We start from the raw sequence: 17,195 nt of genomic DNA on the forward strand, positions 1-17,195 counted from the left end.
AATAATACTTAACTTTCTATTTGCTATCTTAGCTGCTGCTGCTGCACACTGAGCAGAAGGTTTCAATATATCATCAATGGCGACTCCTAATGTGGAACCTTGTATTACATAGATATAGTTCAGGCATGTCTCACACCTGATGGAAGAAGGATGTCCAGTGGGACAGTCATACCAGGGTACATGAATCAAATAGATTGAAAATTCTTCAGGAAACAAAACAAATCTTGGAATCCCTATGGATTGAAATCCCATGTGTAAAGGGGGAAAAGATAATGATAGGAATGTACTACCGTCCACCTGGCCAGGATGACCAGATGGATGTAGACATGCTAAAGGAAATTAGGGAGGCTAACAAACTGGGGAACACAATAATAATGGGTGACTTCAATTACCCTGATATTGACTGTGTAAATGTAACAGGGCATGCTAGGGAGGTAAAATTCTTGTGAAGGTCACAAATTTACATCAGGCGTGGATACTGTTAAAAAATATAATACTGGAAGCCCAGGCCAAATATATTCCGTGTATTAAAAAAGGAGGAAGGAAGACCAAACGACAGCTGGCATGGTTAAAAAGTGAGGGGAAAGAAGCTATTACAGCTAAAAGAAAATCCTTCAGAAAATGGAAGAAGGAACTGACTGAAAATAATAAGAAACAGCATACTTTGAAAAAAAGATTGAGTTGGAGGCAAAAAACACATAGTAAAAATTTTTTTCCCTATATTAAAAGCAAGAAGCCGGCAAAAGAATCGGTTGGACCGCTAGATGACCAAGGGGGTAAAAGGGGCAATCATGGAAGACAAAGCCATAGCAGAGAGGTTAAATGAATTCTTGCTTCGGTCTTCAGCAAGGAAGATTTGGGAGAGATACCTGTGCCAGAAATGCTGTTCAAAGCTGACAAGTCAGAGAAACTGAATGAAAGCTGTATAAACCTGGAGGGTGTAATGGCACAATTTAATAAAGTGAAGAGTAGCAAATCTGGACCGGATGGTATTCATCCCCGGGTACTGATAGAAATGAAAACTGAACTTACAAACCATTGTTAGTAATATGTAATTTATCTTTAAAATCAAGCATGGTTCCGTAAGATTGGAATGTAACGCCAATTTTTAAAAAAGATTAGATTGCAGAAGTGATCCAGGAAATTATAGACCAGTGAGTCTGACGTCTGTGCCGGGCAAAATAGTAGAGACTATTGTAAAGAACAAAATTACACAGCATATTCAAAAGCATGGATTAATGAGAAAAAGCCAACATGGATTTAGTGAAGGGAAATCTTGCCTCGCCAAAACACGTGGATAAAGGTGAGCCGGTCAATCTTGCAGATCTGGATTTTCAAAAGACATTTGACAGTGTACCTCATGAAAGACTCCAGAGGAAATTGGAAAGTCATGGGATAGGAGTTAGTGTCCTATTGTGGATTAAAAACTGGTTAAAAGAAACCAGAGGGTAAGGTTAAAATGGTTAGCAAATTTAATTACTTCACTAGTTTCTCCCATATCTAGATCATTTATACATATGTTAAAAAGCAACGGTCCCAGCAGAGACCCCATGGGAACCCCACTATCTACCCTTCTCCATTGAAGGTTTAGATTGGGGGGAGAGGATGTTTGTAATAAACTATGTTGTTGACAAATATTTGTCCATCCATTTGTTTAGGGACAAAATCAGAAACTTTAACTGAACTGGACCATTGTTGGTATAGAGTCAAAATAGGTGAAAAAACACCTTGACTTAAAAATGAGGCAAATCAGACCAGGGATTGTAGAGAAGTACAGCCTTCTCTCATCCTTTGTTTTTATTAATCTGCCTTTAATGCAGGCAACAAATCAACATATACAATTAAAAACCTTAAAAAAAAAAAGGTGGAGATCCAATATATTTTCCCCTTGAAAAATATTCATACAGTATTTTGAATGTATTGTGAATGTTTATGTTTGTAATGTTTTTATGAGTTTCTATTTTGTGTTACTTTAATATGCATGTTATTGCACTGTAACTCATTGCCAAAGGATGTGGTTTCAGCAGTTAGTGTATCTGGGTTTTAAAAAGATTTGGACATGTTTGTGAAGAAAGAGTCCATAGTCTACTATTGAGGTAGTCATGGGGAAGCCACTGCTTGTCTCTGAGATCAGTAGCATGAATCTTGCAACTATTTGGGATTCTGTCATGTACTTGTGACCTGAATTGGCCACTGTTGGAAGCAAGATAGTAGGCTAGATGGACCGTTGGTCTGACCCAGTATGGCTGTTCTTGTGTTCTAAGGTGGTGTCTTTATAGCACATATTTGTGGGATGCTGTGACTTGCCGAGCGGTTTTCTAGATTGCTGAGCAGTAAATTTTGGTCAGGATGGGCAAACGGAAGGGGAAGGTTCAGGATGTCCCACGCCTCCTCTAGCAGGACCCCGTTTCAACAGCTGACACTGAATACATTTCGGGTGACTGCCTTGTCCACCCTGCTCCCCTGTTCTGTTGAGCCAGTGACTGGAGCAGTCAACAGCAGTGTGAATGGGGTGTCGCTTAGCCTTATCGAATGTGCAGCTCCCCTTCCACTTGGGAGCAGAGACGCTAAACAACATGTGGCAGATTCTCCTGAGAGGTTTTCTTCATCTTTGCAGTTGAGGGGTCCACCTCTATCAATTTCCTCCCTCAGGGTAGAGCTATCCCGAAGCAGGGAAGTGTCCAAGAGAAGCTGTCCATGTTGGTAGTGGAACATCAGAGCGGTACTGTGAAATCTCCTTCCATAATTGGGGTGCAAGGATTGGAAAGACCAGCTGCGGTGACCTTAGAGTCTCTTTGGGATCCTGTTCATGAGATGAAAACGTCAGCAAAGAGGAATTCAACTAGAGTTTCTGATGACCTGGAAACTATTTCTGAAACTCTTGTTGCCCTGGCTTATGAGGTCAATCAGCGCTCTTTTGAGTTGGGTGATCTGGACCGTTAAGTAAGTGGAGTACAGATGATAAGGTCTGCTCTTGTACTCCCGCCCGGCTGCAAAAAACGTACCCAGGACTATCGGGACAATGCTGGCGGGAGTGTGGTCAAGAGGGCACGTTCCTTCACATCTGGTGGGAATGTGAGAAAGCAAAAGTTTACTGGGCCAAGGTGGTGGAGGTGGTTAATAAAGTGATTCAAAGGACTTATACACATGAGGCGAAATATTGCCTCCTCCACTTCAAGCCTCCAACAGTACTTAGTTGGCAGCATAGACTGGCTATTCAATACTTTGTAGCGGCAAGGCTGGCCTTGGCCTTGGCCCTGGCTTGGAGGCAAGTGGAACCACCAGCGATTTATGTGTTGACACAGAAGGTGGATTTTCTATACCAAATGTCAAAGCTCACGGCTATATGGAGAGGCTACATGATGGCTTTTACCAAAGTATGGACACTATACGAACAGTTTCATGATCAAGAGCAGTCACCACCGGGATAAGGAGGGGGGTCATTTGGGTTATCAAGGGAATATTCTTGCAGTAGATGTCTGTAACAGTTAGAATTTGGATATATTTCAATGTTATCAATAAAATTTCTAATATATAAAAAACTACTACTACTTAGTATTTCTATAGTGCTACTAGGGTTACTCTACTAGGGTTACGCTCTGCTCTTGTGAAGGATAAATTAAATTTACATGGAAAGGTTGCATACCCTGAAAATCAACTCCAGAAGAACAATGTATGGTTCCTAAACTTCCCTATATCCCTTTTGGTGGATCCTGTAGAAATGGTGAAGAAATGTTTTCTGCAAGTTTTGAAGATTCCATCGGAAACTCTTCCACTGTTGATTAGAGGTCAGCATATTTCTACTCAAGGGAAAGATTCTGCGGGGAGTTGGTTTTTTTTTTGGGGGGGGGGGGGGAACTGATCAATTGAATTTGACAAAATTCCTGGAATCTTCACTGGAAGTAGTGACTTTTTTTTTTTTTTTGCTTTAGAGCTAGATTGTAATAATATATTTCGTTTTTATTTCCTCTACATTAATGGGTTGTTTATGGGTTCAAAGATCTGTATTTTTCCTGACGTTGAGGTGGAACAACATGTAACAGATTCTCCTGACTTAGTTTGAGAAACACAGCAGCGACTTCAGGCCTTCCTTGCCTTTCGCAAGGGAAATGGTCTTAAGTGCCACTTTTGTGTTAAAATTCCCCTGTATATGTAACTGTAGTCAACATGGATTTAGTGACGGGAAATCTTGCCTCACCAATCTACTACATTTCTTTGAAGGGGTGAACAAACGTGGATAAAGGTGAGCCAGTTGACATTGTGTATCTGGATTTTCAGAAGGCATTTGACAAAGTACTTCATGAAAGACTCGACAGGAAATTGGAGAGTCATAGGATAGGAGGTAGTGTCCTAGTGTGGATTAAAAACTGGTTAAAATTTAGAAAACAGTAGGGTTAAATGATCAGTATTCTCAATGGAGAAGGGTAGTTAGTGGGGTTCCCCAGAGGTCTGTGCTGGGACCGCTGCTTTTTAACATATTTATAAATGACCTAGAGGTGGGAGTAAGTAGTGAGGTAATTAAATTTGTTAAATCGCAAGAGGATTGTGAAAAATTACAAGAGAACCTTATGAGACTGGGAGACTGGGCGTCTAAACAGCAGATGACGTTTAATGTGAGCAAGTGGAAAGTGCTGTATGTGGGAAAGAGGAACCCAAATTATAGCTACGTAATTCAAGGTTCCACGTTAGGAGTCACGGACCAAGAAAGGGATCTAGGTGTCGTCGATGATACGTTGAAACCTTCTGCTCAGTGCGCTGCTGTGGCTAAGAAAGCCTTTGTATCGCTCTATGGTGCAACCGCACCTCGAATATTGTGTTCAATTCTGGTCGCTGCATCTCAAAAAAGATATTGTGGAATTAGAAAAGGTTCCGAGAAGGGCCACAAAAATGATAAAGGGGATGGGACGACTTCCCTATGAGGAAAGGCTAAAGTGACTAGGGCTCTTCAGCTTGGAGAAAAGGTGGTTGAGAAGATAGAGGTCTATAAAATAATGAGTGGAGTTGAACGGGTAGATGTGAAGCGTCTGTTTATGCTTTCCAAAAATACTAGTGGGCATGTGATGAAGCTACAATGTAGTAAATTTAAAACGAATCGGAGAAATGTTTTCTTTATTCGACGTGTAATTAAACTCTGGAATTCATTGCCAGAGAATGTGGTAAAGGCGGTTAGCTTAGCGGAGTTTAGGCTTCCTAAAGGAAAAGTCCATAGACCATTATTAAATGGACTTGGGGAAAATCCACTTTTCTGGGATAAGCAGTATAAAATGTTTTGTACTTTTTTGGGATCTTGCCAGGTATTTGTGACCTGGATTGGCCACTGTTGGAAACAGGATGCTGGGCTTGATGGACCTTTGGTCTTTCCCAGTATGGCAATACTTATGTACTTATGAGGTTAAAAGTTACATTTTTTGATCATAAGCATCTATTGGAACTTCTGCAGACAGTTCAAACTGTTGAAACTCCTAAAGATTAGTGTTCACTGTTTAGGTAATCTATAGACAGGCTGAGGTGTTAGGTCTAGATTGCGTTTTGTTTTCTATATATAATATTTTTCTTTTTCCTGGCTGCTTGCATCTATTACCTTTATTGATGACGGAAGATTACTTTCTTTTGTGGTTGATTGAAAAATTTCCTTCTGAGTTTGATTTGTGATTTCTCTTGCTACTCTGTGGAAACTGGTGATATATATAAATAATAAAGACTTGCATTGCTAATTAAAAAATTTAAAAAGTCTAGTGTGTTAGTATAGGAGAAGCAGCTGCAGCATAGGCTGAGTTACTGTAAGATAGTGCGTGCTGAGAAAATTACTCCTTTCAAACAGCTAGCTGATTACACACACACACACACACACACACACACACACACACACACACACACACACACACACACACACACACACACACACACACACACACACACCACACACACACACACACACACACACACACACACACACACACACACACACACACACACACACACACACACACACACACACACACACACACACACACACACACACACACACACTTCCAGTGTTGTGAAAACATGGTGCCTGTGGATACCCTATGTGTAAACTAAAATCCATCCCTTTGATGTTTGGTGTCTGAAATCTAACGGTTAGGTATATTATCATATTACTAGTAAAAAAAAGTCCCATTTCTGTGAGAAATGAAACGGGCACTAGCAAGGTTTTGCTGTCCAGCGACCCTCCTCTCCCCCAGCCCCCCCTGCAGCCACCCATGGCCAGTGACCCTGCTGTCCCCCTACCCCCCTCCAGCCACCCTACCCCCCCTGCGGCCACCCATGTCGTGTGACCATCCTGCCCCCTTGCAGCCACCCATGTCCTGCAACCCTCCTATCCCCCTGCCCCCTTGCAGGCACCTATGTGCAGCGGCGACCCTGGTCTCGCCCTGCCCCCCCTGCAGACGCCCATGTCTAGCGACCCTGCTGTCTCACCTGCCCCTCCTTCATGCACTGCGGTTGTTTTTGATGAAATGTTTGTGGCAGGCAGGAAAGATCCATGTTCCTGCCTGGGCGCTGCTGGCGCTCCGTGATGCTGGTTGCCTGTTGAAAATGGCCGCCGAGGGGCAGGGGGAGATCGCGTTTGGTCGAGTGTCAGTGCACCGCCCTCAACGTCATCACGTTGTGACGCGAGGGCAGGGCAGACACTCATGGGCAAACCAGATATCTAGAACGCCTCAAACTTCCGTCTTGAGGCTTCATTAGAACGTTGGAGGTGCCTTTTATATAGAGAGATTTTTCCAAACCTCCTCCTACCCTGCTGCGGCTAGGAAAGCGAATAGAATGTTGGGTATTATTAGGAAAAGTATGGAAAACAGGTGTGAGGATGTTATAATGTCGTATCTCTCCATGGTGCGACCGCACCTTGAGTATTGTGTTCAATTCTGGTCGCCGCATCTCAAGAAAGATATAGTAGAATTGGAAAAGGTGCAGCGAAGGGCGACTAAAATGATAGCGGGGATGGGACGACTTCCCTATGAAGAAAGATTAAGGAGGCTAGGGCTATTCAGCTTGGAGAAGAGAAGGCTGAGGGGAGATATGATAGAGGTATATAAAATAATGAGTGGAGTGGAACAGGTGGATGTGAAGCGTCTGTTCACGCTTTCCAAAAATACTAGGACTAGGGGGCATGCGATGAAACTACAGTGTAGTAAATTTAAAACAAATCGGAGAAACCTTTTCTTCACCCAACGCATAATTAAACTCTGGAATTCGTTGCCGGAGAACGTGGTGAAGGCGGTTAGATTGGCAGAGTTTAAAAGGGGTTAGACGGTTTCCTAAAGGACAAGTCCATATACCACTACTAACTGGACTTGGGGAAAAATCAACAATTCCGGGAATAACATGTATAGAATGTTTGTACGTTTGGGAAGCTTGCCAGGTGCCTTTGGCCTGGATTGGCCGCTGTCGTGGACAGGATGCTGGGCTCGATGGACCCTTGGTCTTTTCCCAGTGTGGCATTACTTATGTACTTAGTATTTTGGACTATATGTGTGTGTGTGTGGGGGGGGGGGGTGTTTCTTACCTTCATCTTTAGGTGCTGTTTTGGTGTACTCTCAACTAAAACTGGTCAGGGTATATGCGTAGAAACTGAGGTACGTATGCCTTGTATATGCAGACGTTTCTGCAGCTTGACTGGAGCTGTTCCCAGGGCTGGGTTTGGGGGAGGGTTTACATTTGAAATGTGTTGATTTTGTGCATGTACATACGTATTATTTTTAAAAAGGAACGGCCGTCTCTTTATTTCCGCACGATTGACGAGTTGTTTATGGGTTCTAAAGTAAGATTATCTCCTGATTTGTGAAGGGCAGCACAGAAATGGCACAAGAATTTTTGGCTTTATGGCCTAGTTCATCAGCACTGGGCGCTGGCCATAAATTTTGTTTTCCTTGTAACTGTGATATAATTTTGAGGGTAAATCATACGGTTTTGAACCTAAACCACTATTTGAATTTATTACTGCCAAGGAAAAATATAGGTCCAGGCATGAACCCCTGAATTTGAAAGCACCGTGTATCAGTGGTTCCCAAACCTATCCTGGGACCCCCCAGCCAATCAGTTTTTCATGATATCCACAATAAATATTCATGAGACAGATTTGCATGCAGTAGAGGCAGTGCATGAAGATCTCTCCCGGGAATATTCATTGTGGATATCCTGAAAACCTGAGTGGCTGGGGGGGTCCCAGGATAGGTTTGGGAATCATGGCGTAGATGGTTGGTGTTTTCGTCTCTGTTCTGTTTTTTTTTCTATGTATAATTATTTCCCCTCTGCTTGCAGGCGTATAGTTTTGGTTTTTGATTTCCATGTCATTTTGCTGAATTTAATTTGTCACATCTTTCTGCTGTGATTATAATATTGGAACTCATCTGCCACACAAATATACTAATACTATTTAACATTTCTAAAGCGCTGCCAGGGTTACGCTGCACTGTACAATTTAACAAAGAAGGACAGTCCCTGCTCAAAGGAGCTTACAATCTAAAGGACAAAAATGTTCCACCTGAGTTAGGTGGCATGGTTGTAAAATTACCCATAGTGCTAGTGAAGAACAGGGGCATCTTTTCAAGGGGCAGGGGGGTATGTGGTAGATGCTCAGAACACCTGTGGTGAGTGCATTGAGGTGGGACATATGGGGAGCAAATCCAAGAAGACAGGAGGAGCCTCCACGGAAAGTCAAAGCAAAACAGCAAAAGTAGAGGCTGACAAATGCGCAAACCAATAGGGAGATAATATCAAAAACCAGTTTATTCAGAATATTCATATCAATATCAAGGACCCGACACGGTCCGTGTTTCGGCGCCAAAGCGTCACAATCAATTTTCTCTGAGAAGAAGCTGATAGGCTTGAATAATTCCTTTATGTATACAAGTTAATCCACAGCGAGAACAAAAGAACAGCCAACCGATCAGCAAATACCATGGGACATATGGGGAAGCAGACAACACATGCAACAAATTGTTCTTAAAGTCTGGTGGTTACTGTCGTACTGAGCCTGTTGTTTTTCTCTGCTCTGTTCATATTACAGGAAGGGAATTGATGCTGTTAGATGTATATATTCTCGTATGCTGAAGCACAAGGAGGTGAAACCCTCTGGAAGGCAAAGTAACCAGAGAAGCCCTAGAGACTAGGAACAGTCCTATGATGTGAGTCCCAGGGAGCTGATACTGAGCTACCATTTGGAATGATTCTGTGGGTGGTTGGTCACTTCCTGTTAATCTTCTATTCACTGAAATAGGTGGGAAAATATAAAGGGGCAAAAGAGAAGACTGAACCAAGTCGAAGAATGGCTACTGTGCAATCCTTGAAAGGTGCATGGTGTATGTCCTAAAGGTAAGTATGCAGATTTGATTGACCGAAAAAAATGGTGAGTGCTTTTCCATATCATCAAGCTGATCAATCCATAGACTGGTGGGTTGTGTCCATCTACCAGCAGGTGGAGATAGAGAGCAAACTTTTGCCTCCCTATATGTGGTCATGTGCTGCCGGAAACTCCTCAGTATGTTCTCTATCTCAGCAGGTGGTGGTCACACACAGCAGCAGCTCTGGCTAGGCCTCCAAGCCTAATCTTTAGGTTTTGTTGAGTGCCTGGGGTTGAGGGCTCTTTTGAGCAAGTGCAAACCTGGTGGTGCCAGGTCCCTCCTTTTCTCCCCCCTCCCGCTGGCTCCGTTGAGAAAAAAAAAAAAAAAAAAAAAAATTTTGAACGGCCTTAAAGGCGTTTATTTCGACGTTTATTTAAGCGTCTATTGCAGCTACTCACTGAGACACCAGGTCGTTACAACTTGGAGCGGACAGCAGGTAATTTTACCTTTTTATAGCGGGCGGGGGTTCCCCGATTCTTCTCCTCGTGGCACATGGCGTCGGAGGGCGAGGGCGCAAAGGGTCGCTCCCCGGGTCGCTTGAGCGCTTCTAGAGGGGATGCGGGGGTCTTAAAGCCTGATTCGCCCTTGTTGGGTGACAGTTTCGTGACCGATGAATGTCCCGGTCCTTCCTCCGGCGTGGCGGTTTTTCCCGCCATAAACGCCCATCCCCCGCTCCTCGCCTCCGCCATCTTGGCCGGCCACGCGGCTCGGACGGCTTCTTCTTGGGCCGCCCTTGAGGTTGGAGACATTAATGCCATGAACGCCCTTAATTTGGGCGACGGCACAGAAGCGGCTAAAGTTAAGAGCCGTTCTTCCCGCGCGGCTCCTTCGCGGAGTTTCGCGCCGGACGCCATTTTGGATGCGCAGCATGTCTCTCCCCCGCTGTTGCGAGCGCCGGTTGAGAGCGCGCCTAGGGCTGTTGCCCAGGCTGTGGAAGTGCACAGTCTGGGGGGTTTCTCCCCCGAGTTTGTTTTGCTGCTGCATCAGGCCTTCCTCATGCACAACGCTGCCCCCGCTCCCTCGTCTGGTAAAGAGGTTGAGGTTCCCAGAGGTAAACGCCCTCGGGTTGATTCCCAGGCCTTGGAGGAATTTGTCTCCTCCGATGTAGATGAGGGCAGCGTGTCTGAGGTCTCCCAACGGTCCTTTGCGGACTCCTTGGAGGAGACGGATCCCCGCTCGGATGGAGCGGATGACCCCTCTGCAGCGCGGCTTTTTCGCCCAGAGGATTTGCCCAACCTGTTGTTACAGGCCATGGACACTTTGAAGATATCCTGTCCGGAGGACGTCTCTCCCTCAGCCACTGTTGGCTCTGCCATTATGCTGGGGACGAAGCGCCCGCCTAGAACCTTCCACGTGCATGATGCCATGCACACCTTAATTTCGGCTCAATGGGATGTCCCAGAAGCGAGCCTTAAAGTGGCTAGGGCTATGTCCCGCCTCTATCCTTTGGCTGTGAGTGAACGTGAGGCCTATCTGTGGCCTACCGTGGATTCTTTAATCACTGCGGTGACTAAGAAAACGGCATTGCCGGTGGAAGGTGGCACGGCCCTAAAGGACGCCCAAGACAGGAGATTGGAGGCGGCCTTAAGGTCGTCCTTTGAGGCGGCTGCTTTAAGTTTGCAGGCCTCAGTTTGCGGCTCCTATGTGGCCAGGGCGTGCCTGACTATGGTGCAGCGGGCTTCCCCCTCGGACCATTCCTTGAGGGCTGATTGGCCAGCCCTGGAATCGGGCTTAGCCTATTTGGCAGACTTGCTGTATGATGTCTTGAGAGCCTCAGCTAAAGGCATGGCTCAGACAGTCTCTGCGCGGCGGTGGCTTTGGCTGAAACATTGGTCGGCTGACCACGCCTCTAAATCCCGCCTGGCTAGATTGCCTTTTAAAGGCAAGCTGCTCTTTGGGGTCGAGCTGGACAAAATCGTGACCGATCTCGGCACGTCTAAGGGCAAGAAGTTACCAGAGGTCAGGGCTCGGGCTAGTGCTCGTCCCGGTACCTCCAGAGGACGGTTTCAGGAAGCCCGTCGGTACCGCCCGGGCAGGTCGGGTGCTTCTGCCCCCTCTTCCTTTAAGAGGAATTTCTCCCCCAAGCAGCATTCCTTTCGCAGAGACCACCGTCCCGGAGGTGCTCCCTCCGGTCCTCCCCCAGGGTCTCGTACCCAATGACGGGGTCTTGGTCCACGCCCCAGTGCAAATTGGAGGACGGCTGTCCTCGTTTCTGGGCGAGTGGACCACAATCACTTCAGACGCTTGGGTGCTGGAAGTCATCAGAGACGGCTACAAGCTAGAGTTCTGCCGACCCTTAAGAGACGGGTTTGTACTCTCTCCCTGCAAGTCTCCGGTCAAAGCTGTGGCAGTGCAGCAGACTTTGGACAATCTGATCCGCCTGGGGGCGGTCGTTCCGGTGCCAGAAAGTCAGCTTGGCAAGGGGCGTTACTCCATTTACTTTGTGGTACCAAAGAAAGGAGGTTCTGTCCGGCCTATCCTCGACCTCAAAGGGGTCAATCGGGCCTTGAAAGTGCGGCACTTTCGCATGGAGACTCTCCGCTCTGTTATAGCGGCAGTGAAGGCAGGGGAGTACCTGGCATCCTTGGACATCAAGGAAGCATACTTGCATATTCCCATCTGGCCTCCTCATCAACGCTTTCTGCGTTTTGCAGTCCTGGGCCGACACTTCCAGTTCAGAGCCCTCCCGTTCGGGTTGGCTACTGCTCCGCGGACCTTTTCCAAAGTAATGGTGGTCATAGCGGCCTTCTTGCGAAAGGAAGGAGTACAAGTCCATCCTTATCTGTACGACTGGTTGATCCGAGCCCCCTCTTATGCAGAGTGCGGCAAAGCTGTGGACCGGGTAGTTGCTCTTTTGAGCTCCCTGGGATGGATCATCAACTGGGAGAAGAGCCAGCTGCGCCCGACTCAGTCCCTGGAGTATCTGGGAGTTCGATTCGACACCCAAGTGGGCAGAGTGTTCCTGCCAGACAATCGGATTGTCAAACTTCAGGCTCAGGTGGACCAGTTCCTAGTAGCCTCTCCTCTTCGGGCTTGGGACTATGTGCAGCTGTTGGGCTCTATGACGGCCACGATGGAAGTAGTGCCCTGGGCCAGGGCTCATATGAGACCGCTTCAACTCTCTCTGCTGCAGCGCTGGACTCCGATGTCGGAGGATTATGCTGTGCGCCTTCCCTTGGATCCAGCAGTGCGCAAGGCGCTGAGCTGGTGGATGCAGACAGACAAGTTGTCTGCGGGAATGCCTCTGGTGACCCCAGAGTGGATTGTCGTCACGACGGACGCCTCTTTGTCGGGCTGGGGAGCCCACTGTTTGGGAAGGACAGCGCAGGGGCTTTGGTCTCCTGCAGAGGCAAAGTGGTCTATCAACCTCCTGGAACTCAGAGCCATTCGGTTGGCGCTTTTGGAGTTCATCCCGGTACTGGTGTTGAAGCCTGTACGGGTCCTGTCGGACAATGCCACGGCTGTGGCCTATGTCAACCGCCAGGGAGGTACCAAGAGCGCCCCTCTAGCCAAGGAGGCTATGAGTCTATGCCAGTGGGCGGAAGCGAACCTGGAACAGCTGTCAGCGGCCCACATTGCCGGAGTCATGAATGTCAAGGCGGACTTTCTCAGTCGCCATACCTTGGAGCCCGGAGAGTGGCAGCTATCTGCTCAGGCGTTCTTGGACATCACGAAGCGCTGGGGCCAGCCGAGCCTAGATCTGATGGCGTCATCGGCCAATTGCCAAGTGCCGCGCTTCTTCAGCAGAGGACGGGACCCTCGATCCCTGGGAGTAGATGCTCTTCTCCAACAATGGCCGACACAAGAGCTTCTCTATGTGTTCCCGCCCTGGCCCATGTTGGGCAGGGTGCTAGACCGGGTGGCAAAGCATCCCGGCAGGATAATCCTGGTGGGTCCGGATTGGCCCAGACGTCCCTGGTATGCGGACTTGATCAGGCTCTCAGTCGACGATCCTCTGCGGCTGCCAGTGGAGCAGGGCCTGTTACATCAGGGTCCCGTGGTGATGGAGGATCCCTCCCCCTTTGGTCTTACGGCCTGGCTATTGAGCGGCAGCGTCTGAGGAAGAAGGGCTTCTCAGACAAGGTCATCGCCACTATGCTGAGAGCGAGGAAACGCTCTACTTCTACTGCTTACGCCAGGGTTTGGTGTATCTTTGCAGCGTGGTGTGAAGCAGGCTCTCTTTCTCCTTTCACTGCTCCAATTTCTTCAGTGTTGGCGTTCCTGCAAGAAGGTCTGGACAAAGGCCTGTCGCTCAGTTCCCTTAAGGTCCAGGTAGCGGCTCTGGCTTGCTTCAGGGGCCGCCTGAAGGGTGCTTCCCTGGCTTCGCAGCCAGATGTGGTGCGCTTTCTCAAGGGGGTTAATCACCTGCGCCCTCCTCTGCACTCAGTGGTGCCTGCGTGGAATCTCAACCTGGTGCTAAGAGCATTGCAGAAGCCGCCGTTTGAACCCTTGTCAAGGGCATCTCTGAAAGACCTGACGCTGAAAGCAGTCTTTTTGGTGGCTATCACTTCAGCCAGAAGAGTTTCCGAGCTTCAGGCGCTCTCATGTCGAGAGCCTTTTCTACAGTTCACTGAGGCAGGAGTGACTATTCGCACAGTGCCTTCCTTTCTGCCCAAGATTGTTTCTCGCTTCCATGTGAATCAGCAGCTCTGTCTCCCTTCCTTTCGTAGGGAGGACTACCCAGAGGAGTATTCTGCTCTTAAATATCTGGATGTGAGACGAGTCATCATCAGATACTTGGAAGTGACCAATGATTTCCGGAAATCAGATCATCTGTTTGTCCTGTTTGCAGGTCCTCGTAAGGGTCTGCAGGCTGCTAAGCCTACAGTGGCAAGATGGGTCAAGGAAGCCATTGCAGCGGCTTATGTGGCCGCGGGGAAGGTGCCGCCTATCCAGCTGAAGGCTCACTCCACAAGGGCTCAGGCGGCCTCGATGGCAGAGGCCGGTTCCGTCTCCTTGGAAGAGATATGCAAGGCGGCAACTTGGGCTTCGGCCCATACATTCTCCAAGCATTACCGTTTGACTGTGGCTGCACGGGCGGAGGCCCGGTTTGGAGCTTCAGTGTTGAGGTCAGGGATTTCAATGTCCCGCCCTGGGTGAGTACTGCTTCGGTACATCCCACCAGTCTATGGATTGATCAGCTTGATGATATGGAAGGTAAAATTATGTATAATCATACCTGATAATTTTCTTTCCATTAATCATAGCTGATCAATCCATAGCCCCTCCCAGATTTCTGTACTGTTTTTATTCTGGTTGCATTTCAGGTTCAAGTTTAGTCTTCAGTTACTTCAGAAAGACTTCGTGTTCAAGTTTTTTCACTTGGATTCTTCAAGAGTTAAGACGAGTTTGTGTTACAGTGAGCTGCTGCATTCCTCTCCCCTCCGTTTTACGGGGCTGGATTGAGACTTAAAATTCTGCCGGCACTCCCTCCCGCTTCAGTGCGGCTGTAGGGCAGCTTTGTACCCCTCCCGCTTCGGCGGTGTTAGGGTCAGTCAGCTCCTCCCGCGGTTGCGGTTGCAGGATAAGCCAGATCCCCCCGCATCGGCGGGTGTGGTGTCCCTCCCCCGCTCCGCGGGGATGAGCTGGACGGATTCCCTCTCCCCCACTTGTGTGGGGATGAGCTGGGTTAATTCCCCTCCCCCGTTTCGGCGGTGGTGAGCTGGGCAGAGTGTCCCTTCGTGGGTGTAATTCTCTAAGTGCTGAGTCCTGCGGATGGAGCTTTGATATCGACATACTGAGGAGTTTCCGGCAGCACATGACCACATATAGGGAGGCAAAAGTTTGCTCTCTATCTCCACCTGCTGGTAGATGGACACAACCCACCAGTCTATGGATTGATCAGCTATGATTAATGGAAAGAAAATTATCAGGTATGATTATACATAATTTTACCTTATGATCTTGGAAAAGTGTAACTTAAAGGGAGATGGGAGATTTTAAATTGAGGGGTTATCTTACACGGTTTACCGGTAAAAACTTAGGTGCCCTTTAGACTTAAGATATTTTTCTGTCAACAGTTGCAGTCTGGAAGGAGAATGTATTGTTTGCCTAAGACCCTATCGGGACAGGACAAATTTCTCAGTTTCACATTTTTAATTCTTAACTCTTGATATTGCCTTCTGAACTAGGGGTGCTATCATTTTCATAATACATCCTTAATATCATCAGTATCATTTAGTTAGTTATTTGGATTTTGCTCACAACTTTTTCATTAGTAGCTCAAGGTGAGTTACATTCAGTTATACTAAATATTTCCCTGTCCCTGGAGGGCTAACAATCTAAGTTTTTTTGCTTCCTAATCTTTTTGTGACTGTGACCAAATAAAATTTTGTAACCCTCTGGAGGTGCAGAATATTGATGCTCCTATGGAGAGCTCATCTAGGTTGTTACCCCAAATCTCAAAATGGCTGCCGTGACTTCCAGCGGCAGTCTCAGAAACCACAGGAGTGAGTGGGAATCACTCCTGCCCCCACTAGCCACAAACAACATGGTAGGCCCAGGAGGGGGCTACTGGTGTGGGGTAGTCTGAGAGGGGGAGCTCTTTTTGGTTGGTGGGATAGAGCAGGGAGGGAGTGAGGGCTGTGCAGCACATTTTCATCTGAAACCAGGCTGAAGACACATTTGTGCTGGTTTTAGCACCAAAGCTGAAACTGAGATTCAGTCAGCGTCTAGCTTTGAGGATCTGCAGCCCTTCTCACCTGCAGCAGTCTCCTTAGCTATTTTTCCCTCTGCTAAATGGATGCAAATACAAAGCCTTCTCAGATATTATAAAGAGGTTAAAATTCTAAATTCTCTAGTGTTGGTTTTCCATTGTTTTCAAAAAAAGGAAACTATATGTTGGATCCTAAAGAATGTTCCAACCAGTGTCGGGGTTTGCACCTTCCCCACAATGTGGTAGAAATGTTGAGAACTTTGAATGCTTAATTTGTCTTGGCTCTAGGTTGGCTCACATTTAGGTTGCTTGTGAGCTCATAGAGAGCGAACCCATTATAAAGGCTGCTGTTGACCTGCCAGGAAGTGAGAAGGAGGTTTTGTGTCCACTCCCACAGCTCCTAGTCTCTCCCAAGCAGAGCCCTGCTAGGTTTCTCTGCTTTTTTCATATTGCAGTAAGGGAGCGGTTACCCTGATGCTGCTACTGTGATACTAGATGCATGTACCCTCATATGTTCAAGCAAAAACAAGTAAACCCCCCTGCAGTTCTCAACTTAACCCTCCATTGCCCCATGTAAGCCGCATTGAGCCTGCCATGAGTGGGAAAGTGCGGGGTACAAATAAAAAAATATATATATATATTGGTGAAACTAACCTGAACAGTCCTAGAGAGCTGATACTGAACTACTGTTTGGAATGATTCTGTGAAGGGCTGGTCATTCTCTCCCACTAAACCATCTCTCTCCCCTTTAATCTCTTCAAAATTCTTCTACCTGACTTATCTTCCACTAATGTCACTACACTTGCATAACCAGATCACTTCACCGACTCACTATCCGTTTCTGTAAACAGTTCAAACTTCTCTGACTGATTTACAAATGTATTCATTCTGCAACTTATCGGTATCCCTCCCTATGCTCTTTCCTGGGAGTTTCATTCTTCATCATTTTTATCTGTACATTTCTCCTCAGCTGCCGTATCCAGACTCCGTTCCTGCCGTCTTCCTGCATGGAATAGGCTTCCTGAGTCAATATGTCATGCTCCCTCTCTGTCCCTATTCAGTTCCATAATAAAAGCTCGTGTTTTAGCTGCTTTTAATTCTTTATCCACTTTTCACCTGTTTAATACCCTGTTTTAATCATTCCCATAATAAAT

General features: G+C 47.0%; 1 protein-coding gene across 5 annotated transcripts in view; it reads left to right on the plus strand.

Annotated features, from left to right (window-relative positions):
- AREL1 (apoptosis resistant E3 ubiquitin protein ligase 1) overlaps nucleotides 1–17,195 on the plus strand; it is a 158,358-nt gene that overhangs the window by 1,031 nt on the left and 140,132 nt on the right. For 4 of the 5 annotated variants that reach the window (XM_030213862.1, XM_030213865.1, XM_030213867.1 and 1 more), the window contains exons 2-3: nucleotides 9,053–9,170; nucleotides 9,263–9,357. In XM_030213862.1, coding sequence (XP_030069722.1) covers nucleotides 9,340–9,357 — 18 coding nt within the window. In that variant the 5' untranslated portion in view covers nucleotides 9,053–9,170; nucleotides 9,263–9,339. The remainder of the gene's footprint in view (nucleotides 1–9,052; nucleotides 9,171–9,262; nucleotides 9,358–17,195) is intronic. The other variant, XM_030213868.1, reaches the window with a different exon arrangement.

The sequence above is a fragment of the Microcaecilia unicolor genome, chromosome 9, assembly GCF_901765095.1.
Source record: "Microcaecilia unicolor chromosome 9, aMicUni1.1, whole genome shotgun sequence".
Lineage (NCBI taxonomy): Eukaryota > Metazoa > Chordata > Amphibia > Gymnophiona > Siphonopidae > Microcaecilia > Microcaecilia unicolor.